This window comes from Carcharodon carcharias, chromosome 1 (genome assembly GCF_017639515.1).
Source record: "Carcharodon carcharias isolate sCarCar2 chromosome 1, sCarCar2.pri, whole genome shotgun sequence".
Taxonomy (NCBI): Eukaryota; Metazoa; Chordata; class Chondrichthyes; order Lamniformes; family Lamnidae; genus Carcharodon; species Carcharodon carcharias.
This window is the reverse complement of record NC_054467.1, coordinates 189,844,183-189,858,746: the sequence shown is the minus strand read 5'-3', so window position 1 is coordinate 189,858,746 and position 14,564 is coordinate 189,844,183. Positions and strand designations below refer to the sequence as shown.

General features: G+C 39.6%; 1 protein-coding gene across 1 annotated transcript in view; it reads left to right on the top strand.

Annotated features, from left to right (window-relative positions):
- epg5 (ectopic P-granules autophagy protein 5 homolog (C. elegans)) overlaps positions 1–14,564 on the top strand; it is a 184,971-nt gene that overhangs the window by 13,649 nt on the left and 156,758 nt on the right. Inside the window, exons 3-5 of the mRNA XM_041187115.1 lie at positions 6,440–6,680; positions 9,070–9,212; positions 11,745–11,852. Of these exons, the coding sequence (XP_041043049.1) occupies positions 6,440–6,680; positions 9,070–9,212; positions 11,745–11,852 (492 nt within the window). The remainder of the gene's footprint in view (positions 1–6,439; positions 6,681–9,069; positions 9,213–11,744; positions 11,853–14,564) is intronic.

The window sequence follows — 14,564 nt, the reverse complement described above, 5'->3', positions numbered from 1 at the left end:
TTTTAGTTCTTCATCAAGTTTCAGATCAGGCTGAATGTGCTCTTCTGCATTGTTGCTGTTAGTTTCACCTTCTGTCGCGTCTGGATTTGCACTACTTTTGTACTTTGTTTCCAGGTAATGCATCTTTTTAAACTGCCTGTTTATTTTCAAATGAAACTTGTCTGTTGTTCTTAATGATGCCCTTTTCTTGGCAGTACTGCTTTACTGTGATCAGCCTTTGATCTACATACACACTGTCCTTTTTATCCACGGTAGCGACAATCAGTGATTTTCCACTTACAGGCTTCTGCACAGTGCCCTGTTCCATTACAGCGGTAACTTGTTTGGAAGAGAATATTCCCTGACTTCACTATTTTAACTTTGGCATTGTTAGAATGCACTTTCAAGCCTCCAACTTATTCCTCTGCCTATGTTTTGTGCAATCTCAAACACTTTCTTCAGTATCTCTTGCTCCACTAATAATCTGCGCTGAACTCTTTCATTTCTTTGTCCACAAACCAAGTGAGCACGCAAAGCTTCATCCAAGTAATCTTTAAAGTCACAATGTTCTGTTAATTTTCTCAATTCAGTGAGGAACTGGGAAACTGACTCACCTTCATGCTGTTTTCTTCGGTGATACTTGAATCTCTCAGCAATAATTGCTGGTCTGGGATTGAAGTGCATTTTCAAAACAGCCCCAAGCTCTTTAAAGCTTTTATCTGCTGGCTTGTCAGGGGTAATGAGATTCCTGAATAAAGTGAAATTTTTCATACTGATGACTGGAAGAACACTGAGGCCTGCTTTTCCTCTTCAATCTCATTCACAATGAAAAACAGTTCCATTTGCTTGACATAAACTACAAAGTCCATTGTAGCTAGATCAAAAGCCTCTAAAGCCCCTAATAATGATGATCCCATCCTTATTGCCATTTGAAATGTTTTGCCTCTTCTTAACAATTTAGAATACAGACACACACATCTAACTGCTTCTGAATCCCAGCTTCCTGTGGGTTCATTTGTTCTTTTTCTACACCACAGGGCAGTACATCCAGGACTTAGCACACCCAACTGGCAGGTTTTTTTTATATATAGCACTTTTTCTTTATAAAAAAGCATAAACGTTAAACACAAACATCACAAGGTGGAGATTTTCTGCCTGATTCCCATTTAATTCAGTTTTGCTAAAGCTTCTTAGTGCTGCATGTGGTCGAATGCTGCTCTGATTTCTAGGGCAACTGCTCACACTTTTCATCTGGAATTCAGCTTTTGCATCCACCTCCAGATCAAGGCTCTAATGAGTTGCATAGCCATTGAATCTGAAGGAATCTTACTGAATGAATACAGGCAAATAGATACTGTTTGATGGCACGATTGATAGTTTCTTCCATCACTTTTCTGATGATTGGAGTAGGCTTATCCCACATTTGTATGTGCTATATAAATATAATTGCAGCCATTTAGAGCATTGTCATCACATGCATGTGTAGTGTGTAAACCACCAGATGGCTAGTGGGAGCAGTGGATAGGGTGATAATTGTCAGATTGGGTTCATCTTTTATGATTAAGACATAACTGGGCAAATTTCTTCATTGTTGCGTAGATTCCATTGTCAAAGCTATCTTGAGACAGCTTGGCTCGGGGCTAGAATTAGGTCAGTCCACAGAGGCTTCAATTTTTCTTTATTATGGAGCTGATTTTTCTTTTCATCTCCTGTGTCAATTAATCACTGGCTGTCAATTGTCTTTTCAGACACAAGACCATCGACTGCCCACTTCTGCAGCTGCACATCTTTCAATAACTCCACCAGCTATCTCTGATGTACAGCTTCTGAGCCACCACTGGCATTTTATCAGGATAAATATTTGTCCTGTCCCATGCACTCAAAAAATTCTTCATGTCATGTGGAAAGTTTGAAAGCATGTCACTCAAAGCTGATGTATGGGTGTGGCAGTGTGGAAGAACTCACCTGGTTCATGTAAAATTTACTAAGCTGATCCAAAAAGAACAAAGTACTCAAGTCTTTAGTCTGACATTATAAATTAAGTCCTGGTCTGAGAGTGAATTATAATTCCAATGTAATATATATATCTATTTGGAATTTTATGTATTTCTAAAGTTAATTGGATTGACACCCAAATAATTGGATATATTTCCATTTTTAGACTGTTGGCCCAAAATATTCACTACTATATTAAATTTATATTGGAATTTGCAAGCTGGACTGCACAAAGTACCCATAACCCAAGAATTCCAGTTCTTACATGGATGTAAATCAGTGTAAAAATGGCAAGAATTGGGACATTGCTTTCCATTTCCAAATTTGTTTTTATTCATTCATGGGATGTGGGTGTCGATGTTACTGGCTAGACCAGCATTTATTGTCTATTCCTAATTGCCCTTGTTCAGAGGGCATTTAAGAGTCAGCCACATTGCTGTAGGTCTGGAGTCATATGTAGGCCAGACTAGGTAAGGGTGGCAGATTTCCTCCCCTAAAAGACGTTAGTGAACCGGATGGGTTTTTATGACAATCGGCAATGGCTTCATGGTAATCTTTAGACTTTTATTTCCAGACTTCTATTAGATACAAATTTCATCATCTGCCATGTTGGGATTCGAACCCAGGTGCCCAGAACATTACCTTGGATCTCTGCAGTACTAGTCCAGTGACAATTCCACTATGCCACCGCCTCCCCATGGAGTGGAGATATGCAAATCTTTGCATTTATTCTTGTTAACAGTTATGGAGCCAAGCGTTTTTAAACACTTCAACTTTATTTCTGTCCCTAGAGAATTTTAAACGAAGAAAAAAATAGGTTTGTCAGAACTGAGATAAAACAGCAGTCCCAATTGCCATGGCTATCCGCTAAGTCACTTTATTACTTTTTACCGTGCACCAACTGTTTTCTCCCTGTTTGGAATACAAATGTGAACATCAGTTGAGGATTGAATTGATATCAGTTGTTGATTGAAAATGGAAATACTGTGTCGGTTTGGTAGTATCTGAGGATAGAGAGACGAGTTGATGTTTCAGGCCGATAACCTTTCATCAGTACTGAGAAATGTTAGAGATGTAACTGGCTCTAAGCAAGTGAAGGAGTGAGGAAAAGAATAAAAGGGAACGTCTGTGATAGGGTGGAAAATGTTGCTTGCCTCCCTACATGTGGACCTGTACTTGATTGCATTGTGATTTTTGAAGCAGCTGATCCATGATGCAGAATTGGACTCAGTTCCAAATTCATCAGCCTCATCCTACAAGATAAAGTAAGATTACCCAGGAAGGTTAAATCCTCTACAAAACAAAAACAGAATTACCTGGAAAAACTCAGCAGGTCTGGCAGCATCGGCGGAGAAGAAAAGAGTTTCGAGTCCCCATGACCCTTCGACAGAACTAGTTCTGTCGAAGGGTCATGGAGACTCGAAACGTCAACTCTTTTCTTCTCCCAAGTTCTGTCAAAGGGTCATGGGGACTCGAAACGTCAACTCTTTTCTTCTCCGCCGATGCTGCCAGACCTGCTGAGTTTTTCCAGGTAATTCTGTTTTTGTTTTGGATTTCCAGCATCCGCAGTTTTTTTGTTTTTATCTTAGGTTAAATCCTCTGCTGATCGTTTGTTTAAATTCAAATTAACAGTAGATTTCAAGAGTTATGATCCATTTACAGTAAGAACTCAAATTAATACTTCTGGTAGAGAAGTACAAATTAAGCAGCCAATTTTCAATGGGAGGTTTTTTGGATTATTTCAAATTGAATTTACAGGTAGTTGAAACAAAGGAACTTGAAATTAGGAGTAGACTATTGTATACAGTTGTAGGAAGGATATTGTGGAGACACCAACTATTTTCCGAAAGCCTTTGTCAGTTGCAGCTGCCAGCTAGATGAATTTACGATGCTGAAAACATTGATGATGTTGTAGGAGGAAAGTCTCAGATTACAGGATGATATGGATGGGGTGGTAAAATGGGCAGAGCAGTGGCAAATGGAATTTAATCCTGAGAAATGTAAGGTGATGCATTTTGGGAGGACTAACATGGCAAGGGAATGCATAGTGAATGGTAGGACCCTAGGAAATATAGAGGATCAGAGGGACCTTGGTGTACATGTCCATAGGTCCCTGAAGGCAGCAGCACAATTAGATAAGGTGGTTAAGAAGGCATATGGGATACCTGCCTTTATTAGCCGAGGCATAGAATATAAGAGCAGGGAGGTTATGTTGGAGCTGTATAAAACGCTAGTTAGGCCACAGCTGGAGTATTGTGTGCAGCTCTAGTCGCCACACTATAGGAAGGATGTGATTGCACTGGAGAGGGTGCAGAGGAGATTCACCAGGATGTTGCTTGGGCTGGAGCATTTCAGCTATGAAGAGAGCCTAGAAAGGCTAGGGTTGTTTTCCTTAGAGCAGAGGGGCATAGATAGGGTAGATAGGGAAACTTTTCCCCTTAGTGGAGGTGTCAATGACCAGAGGGCATAGAATTAAATTAAGGGGCAGAAAGTTTAGAGGGGATTTGAGGAAATTTTTTTTTAGCCAGAGGGTAGTTGAAATCTGGAACACACTACCTGAAGTGGTGTAGAGGTAGGAAACCTCACAACATTTAAGAAATATTTAGATGAGCACTTGAAACACCATGACATACAGAGCTATGGGCCAAGTGCTAGAAAAATGGGATTAGAATAGATCGGTGCTTGATGGCTGGCATGGACACGATGGACCGAAGGGCCTATTTCTATGCTGTATAACTCTGACGCTGTGTGGTGAGAGGAAAAGATCTCTGTTTGAACTGAGCACCCTCCTGTCTGTAATATAAAGGAAGGTGGGACCATGATAGTGCACATGGTCTTTGTAATGAACATGCCCAAGGATTAAATTTTTTCTCAAAAGGGAGTCAGAGGTGGCAAGAAATTTACTTGCATCTTACACAAGTTCCATAGGTAAATAGAAGGGGGGTATTATATTTTATTGAACCGAAAGCAAAGACAAGATGGAAACGTGAAGGATCTTAGATTTGGAAGGATCTGAGTTTCAAAGAGGTGTGAAAACAATGGAATCTGAGATGAAAGGGGAAAAAAGGTATTTTAGAGTGACTGTGGAGAGCTTGGGGGGCAGTAGCTGTTGGCCTGTTGAGCTGAAACTGTGGGATATAGCAGCTGTAGCTGTGGGCTGAGAGAGGATGCAGTTTGAACCAACCATCCAGTCGAGCCAGAAAAGTCTTAGGCTGCAAAAAGCATTTTTATTCTGAAGTTTAGATTTTCACAGCAGAGTGGAAGAGTGTTGCAGGTCATGTGGAATGCCTTTACTGAAGCTATACCAGTTTGTATTGGGTAATATTACTGGAGTTTATATTAAACATCTATAAGGGAACACCTTCAGCCTGTCCGCAAGCATGACCCAGACCTTCCTGTCGCTTGCCGTTTCAACACACCACCCTGCTCTCATGCCCACGTGTCCAACCTTGGCCTGCTGCAATGTTCCAGTGAAGCTCAGCACAAACTGGAGGAACAGCACCTCATCTTCCGATTAGGCACTTTACAGCCTTCCGGATTTAACAGAGTTCAACAACTTCAGATCATGAACTCTCTCCTCCATCCTCACCCTCTTTTTGATCCCTTTTTTTCTAATAATTATTATATTTTTTTTATTTTCCCAGCTATTTCTATTATTATTTTTAAAATTTATTTCTATCCATTGTTTTATCTCCACCTTTCAGCCTATTTCGATTCTTTCCCCCCACCCCACCCCCACTAGGGTCATCTGTCACTTGCTGATCTTGCTTTCTGCCCTTAATGTCACCATTAGCACATCCTTTAGCTAATATCACCACCCGTTTGACCTTTTGTTTATGACATCTTTGGCAATCTCTCCTTTGCCTCCACCTATCACTGGCCCTCTATCCAGCTCCACCTGTCCCATCTCCCTTAAACAGCGTATATTTCACCAGATTTCTATTTCTCTTTAGTTCTGATGAAGAGTCATACAGACTCGAAACGTTAACTCTGTTTTCCTCTCCACGGATGCTGTCAGACCTGCTGAGTTTTTCCAGCAATTTTTGTTTTTGTTTCAGATTTCCAGCACCAGTAGTATTTTGCTTTTATATATAAGGGAGTGGAAGGTGTTTACTTGTGGGTCTGACCATTAGTGTGTCTTTTTGGGGAAATGTGTAACTGTAATCCTGTGTGCTTAAGTTTTCTTTTATTCTTGTTAATAAAACTTCTTTTAATTTTTAAAATCCCAAAAGTGTTACTGGATTTCTTGCTGCTGAGATCAGTACGACGACAATTTATTTTCACAATACAATAAAAAAGTATGGCCTGTAAGTCCAGTTTCCCTCTGGGATTTGGTTTGCATAGCAATTAACATCAGCTGTGGTCATAACAATATTGTATAATTCCACAGTTTCTGTATGAAAGATTAGACCTTCCTTCTGGCTTCCGCCATTGTTAATGTTACCTTGTGTCTTTTAATTTACAGGGAGTTTGTGCTGATCAATCAAAAGTTACAGCCTATCATCGATTTCAGACTGTGGAGATGAACAATTTGGTTCTTGGAGAGCTGCAACGGGTTTTGGATATTAAGGCTGATCACTTACATCAAACATTGGCTTTGCATGCCTATACCTCAGTGCTTTCTCGCCTACAGGTGGAATCATACATATACAGGTTGTTGAACAGTTCTCCAGCATTTAGAGAAGTGGCAGTTCTGCAAAGACAACGTTAGTATACCTTAAGTCAATAGCTCATTATTTTGAATGTAGATCTTCAGTGCAGTGAAGGGTCTACACCAAAATGCTAAATGGTCCTTTCACTTAAGACAGATGCTGTGTAATTCAGGTATTTTCTATCTTTATTTCTCTAGATTTCCAGTTTTTTTAGTAATATGTTAAGTCTTGATGGCACAATCTACCAAATTCCTTTTAAAACAAATAGAATAAAGGCTAAAGTGATAAGTAGGCGCACTCTTCTACTGGATTTTAATCCACTAGGAGCTTTTCAATCGGCACAAAATCTTAAAAGTGCACCTCCTCCGATTGGGAAGCACAAACAGCAGTCTTTATTTTGACCATGTCTGATTGTTTTGACATCAAGACAAGAATTCTCTGAAGAAGAATAAAATCCTGGAAATGTGAAATAAAAGCGAAAATTCTGGAAATGAATGTGGTTAAGCAGCATCTGAAACAGAAAGATAGGTAGATTTGGGGTTGGATCCTTCACCAAAACCAAATGGCCAGGTTGAAGAAGCAAATTCATAGGACTAATCAGAATGAAAAAAGGGAGAAGGGGACAGGCACAGGTCAGGAATGAAGGTATATTAACAAAGATGCAGCTAATGGGTACCATAGCCTGTGAAGCAATTTTTAAAATACTGGAAACACATCATCACAGCATAGGAAAATAAAGGAATGAATGAGAAAATCCAAATGAAAGAAATGGAAACATAGGAATCATTTAGCTCTTCAAGCCTGTTCTGTGATCTGTACCTCAACACCACTTACCTGTCTTTGTGCTATACCCCATGATGCTCTTACCTAGGTTGCTTGTTCAACATCCAGTCTAAGCTGAGCTGTAATTTTCTCCAGTAAAGCATTGGGAAGACTGAAGCATTGAGCAGAATTTTGCCCTTGGTGGGCGTGCAGCTTCCGCCGCCATTTTGAGTGGGCAGGCCAATTAAGCTATGAGCTTCCTGTGCAGGGGTGGGGGGGAGAGGGATTTCCCAACTGTCAAAGCGCGCGAAAGAGTGCACTGCTCCCTGAGACAAAGTGCTGTCTCAGGGAGATTTGTGACAGTGCAAAAAACTTTAAAAATAGAAAAACTAAAAAATTATTAACATGTCCCCCTCATGTGACAATGTTACACGAGATGGGACATGTTAATAAAAAGGACATAAACTTTATTACACTTTTTAAAAACGGACATGAAACCTTATCCCACCAGTGGATGAGATTTCATGTATTATCAGGAGCCCGCTGGGGCTCCTGGCCTGCCCGCCAGCCTTAAGGTTGGTGGGCAGGTCTTTAATTATCTTAATTAGCCATTCGACGGCCTCAATTAGCCATTGACAGGTTGGTGAGCGGACAGCTGATTTTGCTGTCTGCCCGCCTTCCTAAAAATTTAAAGGGAGCGGGATGACGTTGAGGTTCCTCCCGATGTCATTTTCCCCTTAGTGAGCAGGCCCCGCCCCTAAATCGCCAATGGGAAAATTCAGGTCATTGTCTTTTACCCCCCACCATAAACTCTATACCCTTGGTACTGAATCCGTTCTCAGCCCTGGCGTCCATCCTAGGTTGAACCAGATTATTTGCATCATATTCGGCCCTGAGCTGAGCCCATAATCTTCCTATCACAGAGTGCCTACTTCTGCTTCCAAAGCACACCTGCCTTCATCCTGCCTCAGACAGCCTTATTCTAAAACCCTTATTTGTGCCTTTGTGACCTCTGACCTAATTATTCCAGTGCTTTCTCATCCTGTTATGCTCTGTAAACGTCTGCTGACTGTATCCTGCCCTACTCATCCATCACTCCTGTCCATGCTGACCTCCGTTGGTTCTCGGTCACCACTACTGCCAATTTAAAATTCTCATCCTCATGTGTAATCCCTTCATGGCCTCACCCCTCTGCATCTGTGTAATCTTTTCCAGCTCTACAATCTTCCCATAACTCTCAGTTCTTGGCCTCATGCACCCTCCCTTTATCCCATTGACAGCCTTGCCATCAGCAGTTGGTAGGATTCTTCCCTACTTTTGTTGGGAATTCCATTATTGCACCACTTAATATTAGCAGTTTGATGCCTTGCTGTTAAAGACTAGTTCCAACTTGGATAGGAATCTTTTTGTGGAATTCTATCATGTATCCATCCGAGATATATATAACCTTAATGTTTTACCTATAATTAATTGTACCCATACTTAAGGCAACAGTAAATTTAGAGAATACAGAATATAACCCATTTTTAGTTGTATGATGGAATTTCCCTTATAAGTATGATTTTAAATTTAAATTGAAATAATAAACATGGTGAAAATGCAATTTTGTGTTACCGGTACTTAAGTTTTTTAAATTGTCGCAAATAGCATACATTGGCCTAACAGTTTTCTTGTTATTTAGGTACCAATGAGCAAGAAGTAGATTGCAGCCATTCAGACCTGCAACTTTTAAAAGAAAGTATCAGTGTACTGTTTAGTTTTACCCGAAGAACAAATGAAGATAGTCAATTCCACAGTGACATTCTTCTCTGGCTACAGAAATTGGTATGGAATTACAATATTGAGCCTTGTTATAAAATGTCCATTAAGCAGTTAAGCTGTCTTGTTGTGGGTGAATCTAGTGCTTTGGTTTCTTCATAGTTCTGTTCTCATACGTCACCACTAGACACCAATAATACTAGTTGTATCCATTGCTCAACATTTAACATCCCCATCTTTGACCTGTGCTAGTCTTTTATTCATTCATGGGATGTGGGCATCGCTGGCTAGGCCAGCATTTATTGCCCATCCCTAGTTGCCCTTGTTCAGAGGGCATTTAAGAGTCAATCACATTGCTGTGGGCCTGGAGTCACAGACCAGGTAAGGGCAGCAGATTTCCTTCTCTGAAGAACATTAGTGAACCAGATTGGCTTTTACTACAATTGACAATACTTTCGTGATCATCATTAGACTTTTAATTTTGTATTTTTATTGAATTCAGATTTCACCATCTGCCATGGCAGAATTTGAACCCAGGTCCCCAGAGCATTACCCTGAGTCTCTTGATTACTAGTCCAGTGACAATACCACTATGCCATCGCGTCCCCGGTAATTTCTCACATAATTTAATTGTTGAAACACATCACCATTATGTATATTTTGGTGTTACAAGACTGCAGTTTCCATTGGAACCACAACAGTGGAAAAATTCCTATCTCCACAGTATTAAAACTTCTGAAAGCATCATAAGTGTGCAATTCAGTTGGACCATTGCTGTACTACAACTCTATTTAACTGCCTTTGTTCCATCACCCTTGATATCCGTAAGTAACAAAAATCTATCTCAGTCTTGAAAATTTCAATTGACCCAGCATCCTTTTAGCACAATGAGTTTTGGATCTCCGGGTAGAAGAAGAAGCTTCTTGATTTCACTCTTAATTTTAAGAATTTGCTCCCCTGATCTGAATTTTCCCCACCAGAGGTAATAGTTTCTCTGAATCGACCCAAATCCTGTCATGATTTTCTAGCTTAGATCACCCGTCAACCTTCTAAAATTTGAGAGAATATGAGATAGGTTTATGCAGACTAGTCTCACAATACCTCATAGGGTTAAATTATATCATTCTGGTGAATCTGTGTTGTGCACCTTCCAAGGTTGATATATCTTCCTTGATCAAAAACAAAAATTGCTGGAAAAACTCATCAGTTCTAACAGCATCTGTGGAGAGAAAGACAGAGTTAATATTTCGAGTCCATATGACTCTTCTTCAGAGCTAAAGAGAAGGAGCACCTTTGGCCTGTCCTCAAGCGTGACCCAGACCTTCCTGTCGCTTGCCATTTCAACACACCATCCTGCTCTCATGCCCACATGTCCATCCTTGGCCTGCTGCAATGTTCCAGTGAAGCTCAATGCAAACTGGAGGAACAGCATCTCATCTTCCGATTAGGCACTTTATAGCCTTCTGGACTTAACATTAAGTTCAACAACTTCAGATCAAGAACTCTCTCCTCCATCCTCACCTCTTTTTGATCCCCTTTTTTCCAATATTTATTTTTAAATTTTTATATATATACTTTTTTCCTCACCTATTTTTATTATTTTTTAAAAAAAATTATTTGCACTCATTGTTTTATCCCCAACTTTTAATCCCCACTAGGGCCATCTGTCATTTGCTCATCCTGCTTTCTACTCTTAATGTCACCATTAGCACCTCCTTTAGCCTGTATCACCACCATCAACACCCCTTTGACCTTTTGTTTATGACATCTTTTGCAATCTCTCCTTTGCCTCCACCTATCACTGGCCTTCTGTCCTGCAACAGTATATATTTCACCACATTTTTACTCCTCTAGTTCTGAAGAAGAGTCATACCGACTTGAAACATTAACTCTGCCTTTCCACAGATGCTGAGTTTTTCCAGCAATTTTTGTTTTTGTTTCAGATTTCCAGCATTTGCAGTATTTTGCTTTTATCTTTTTGCTTATATCTTCCTTGATGTTCGGTGCCCAAATTTGAATGTAGTATTTCCAATGAGGTTTGACCAGAACTCTACAGCTGAGGCATCATTTCCTCACTTTTATATTCTAGCTTCCTTACAATAAAGAGCAACATTCCATCAACATTTTTTTATAAATCTCTGTTCCTAAGCTCTAGATTTCAGTGATCTATACACATAGACACCTAAGTCCCATTGCTCTCCCACAGCTCCTTATCTCACTGAATTTCATCTGCCATAGTTTTGATGACTCATTTAGTCTGTTTCTGCCCCTTGATAAATTCCCCCTTCCATCCACACAACTGACTATACCTCCTAATGTAGTGTCATGTACAAACTTGGATATACGATTCTCTATTCCTTCATCCAAATCATTACTGTATGAGGTTAAAGTCTGAGGCCCAGAATCGATTCTGGAAACAGTTAAAATCTGTTTCACCAGTATAAGTAATTAGAAAAGTTACTTTTTTATGACATATTTTCATCTTAGCAGTGAGGCAAAGTGATAGCTATAGAAATCACTTTATCTTACCTTGTGTATTATAAATCTATTTGTGTATTATAAATCTATTTGTTAGTTAATAATAATGAATCCTTTTAGGTTGCAGTGTTACACAGAGTTGGCTCCACTGCTGACCACCTCTTTCTTCTGAATCATATCCTTAGATGCCCAGGTGGTGTGAGCAAATGGGCAGCCCCATTTGTAAAGGTATGATTTTACTCTGCATGAAACTACTGTAACTTTGCTTTTGTTTTAATTTAATATTCCAAGTTTTTTTCCATTTCTGAAATGTTTATGATGGTTCTAGTTTGTGATAAAATAATACCAGAAATATCTAACAGTACAGATTTCAAAGTTTTATGGTTTGCCAATTTAAATACTTTTTAAAACTGATACACAATGCCTGACATTTTGAAATTCAGCTTGTTCTATAAATTGTGGCAGCTTCAGGGTATTGTTCAAAAATGTTGCTGAGGGTTTTCTTGATTCATTAACAACCCCCCAGAGGGTGCCACAGCATGTGATGCCTTGCATAATTTCCTTTAGTAATTTAGAAACATAGAAAATAAAAGCTGGAGTAGGCCATTCAGCCCTTCGAGCCTGCTTCGCCATTCATTATGATCATGGCTGATCATCCAACTCAATAGCCTGCCTCCGCTCTCCCCCCATATCCTTTGATCCCTTTCGCCCCAAGAGTTATATCTAACTCCTTGAAAACATACAATGTTTTGGCCTCAACTACTTTATGTGGTAGTGAATTCCACAGGCTCACCGCTCAGTGGGTGAAGAAATTTCTCCTCATCTCAGTCCTAAATAGCCCACCCCGTATCCTCAGACTTGTGACCCCTAATTCTGCTGATAGCGGTTATTTCTTTGTTTATTTACCTAATTGTACAAAATTTAAGGAGTTTTTTTAACAAAGCTCAAAAGTAGCAAAAGCATAAATATAATCTCCACTACACCCAATCCTTTTTCAAAACTGCTGGCAATAATCATATTTTTAAAAAATCCATAGCTGTAGTTTAGTTGACAGTTGTGTCCACACCAGAAAATGGGGTTTAGAGATTGATGGGGTATAACAGTTTGGTAGTTATGTTGCTGGATTAGTAATCTAGAGGATTGGACCAATAATCCAGAGAACATAATGAGCTCAAATCCCACCTTAGCTGTTTGGGAATTTGAAATCCGTTTATTAAAAAAAGCTCTGGATATTAAAAACAACCATTTAGTAAAAGTGAACGCAAAGCTGTCAGATTGTCTGAGAAACCTGACTGGTTCATTAATATACTTTAAAGGAAAAAAAAGCCTGCCGAACTTGGTCTGTAATCTTGTGTAGTCGGTGTCTGTATTAGCAGTAGGGTAAGAGGTTAGCATGCCAGACGTCCCAAGGAAACAAATACTGAATCAGGGTCAAGGACTCACCAAAATTAACACAAAATACAAAGGCACTTCGGAGTGACAGATCCCCAAGGACAGATGGTGAGAACATTGCAGATGCCCTAATTATAATCTCCTGAAGTTCTCTTGATTCGGGAATCATTTCTTTGGCTTGGGAAAGGGTTCTGGAGTGGGGATACCTTACAAAGCGAAAGGATATGGCAGCATTGCAGGGCAGCTATTTAGGTAATAATGCCCAGAGTGTGACAGGAAGAGACAGAGTGTACAAACGTAAAAAAACAGCAGCAAAGGGGGAAACAATGGTAAAAAGGCAAAATTAATAGCTCTTTACTTAAATGCACATAGTATTCTGAACAAAATAAATGAATTAATGGCGCAAATAGAAGTTAATGGGTATGATCTTATAGCCATTACGGAGACATAGTTACAAGGAGATCAAAGTTGGAAACTAAATATTCAGGGGTATGTGACTTTTCGAAACAACAGGCAAGAAGGAAAGGGTGGGTGGGGTAGCTTTGTTAATACAAAATGGAACAAGTACGATAGCAAGAAATGACCTTGGATCGGAAGATGTAGAATCCAAATGGGTGGAGGCAAGAAATAACAAGGGGAAGAAGACACTGGTGGGAGTAGTCAATAGTCCCCTTAACAGTAGCTATATTGTTAGAGTAGGACAGAGAATAAATCAGGAGATAATGAGGGCATGTAAAAAAGGCAGTACGTTAATCATGGGTGACTTTTATCTTCATGTAGATTAGGAAAATCAAATTGGCAGAGGTAGCCACGAGCAAGAATTCATAGGGTGTATTTGGGACAGCTTCCGAGAACAATATGCTGTGGATCCAACCAGTGATCAGGCTATTTTGGATCTGGTAATGTGTAATGAGGCAGTTTTAATAAATGATCTCAGAGTAAAAAATCCCCTAGGAAACACTGACCACAACTTGGTAGAATTTAAGGAAGTTAAGGATAGTATCAAATTGAAAAAAAAACATACTTTGGCAAAGATTAGTGATAAGTCAGAGGTTTCAGAAGGTTTTAAAAATCAACAAAAGATGACCAAAAAAATAAAGAGGGAGAAAATAAACTTTGAGGGTAAACTAGCAAGTAGTATAAAAACGGACAGTAAGAGCTTTAAATATACACAAAAGTAGAGAGAGGCCAAAGTGAGAATAGGCCCCTTAGAGAATGAGGCTGGGGAAATAATAATGAACCAGGAAATGGCAAAGGTGTTGAATAAATACATTGCATCAGTCTTCATGGTAGAAGACATTAATAGCATTCCAAAAATACTAAATCAAGGGACAAAAGATGGGGCAGAAATAAATACAATAACTATCACTAGAGAAAAAATTGCTAGGGAACCTAATGGGACCAATAAGTCCCCTGGACTTGATGGTAGCTGCGGAGATAGTGGATGCACTGGTAGTAATCTTCCAAGAATCCTAAGATTCTGAAAAAGTCCCAGAGGATTGGAAAACTGTCAATGTAACACCCTTATTCAAAAAGGGAGGGAGACAA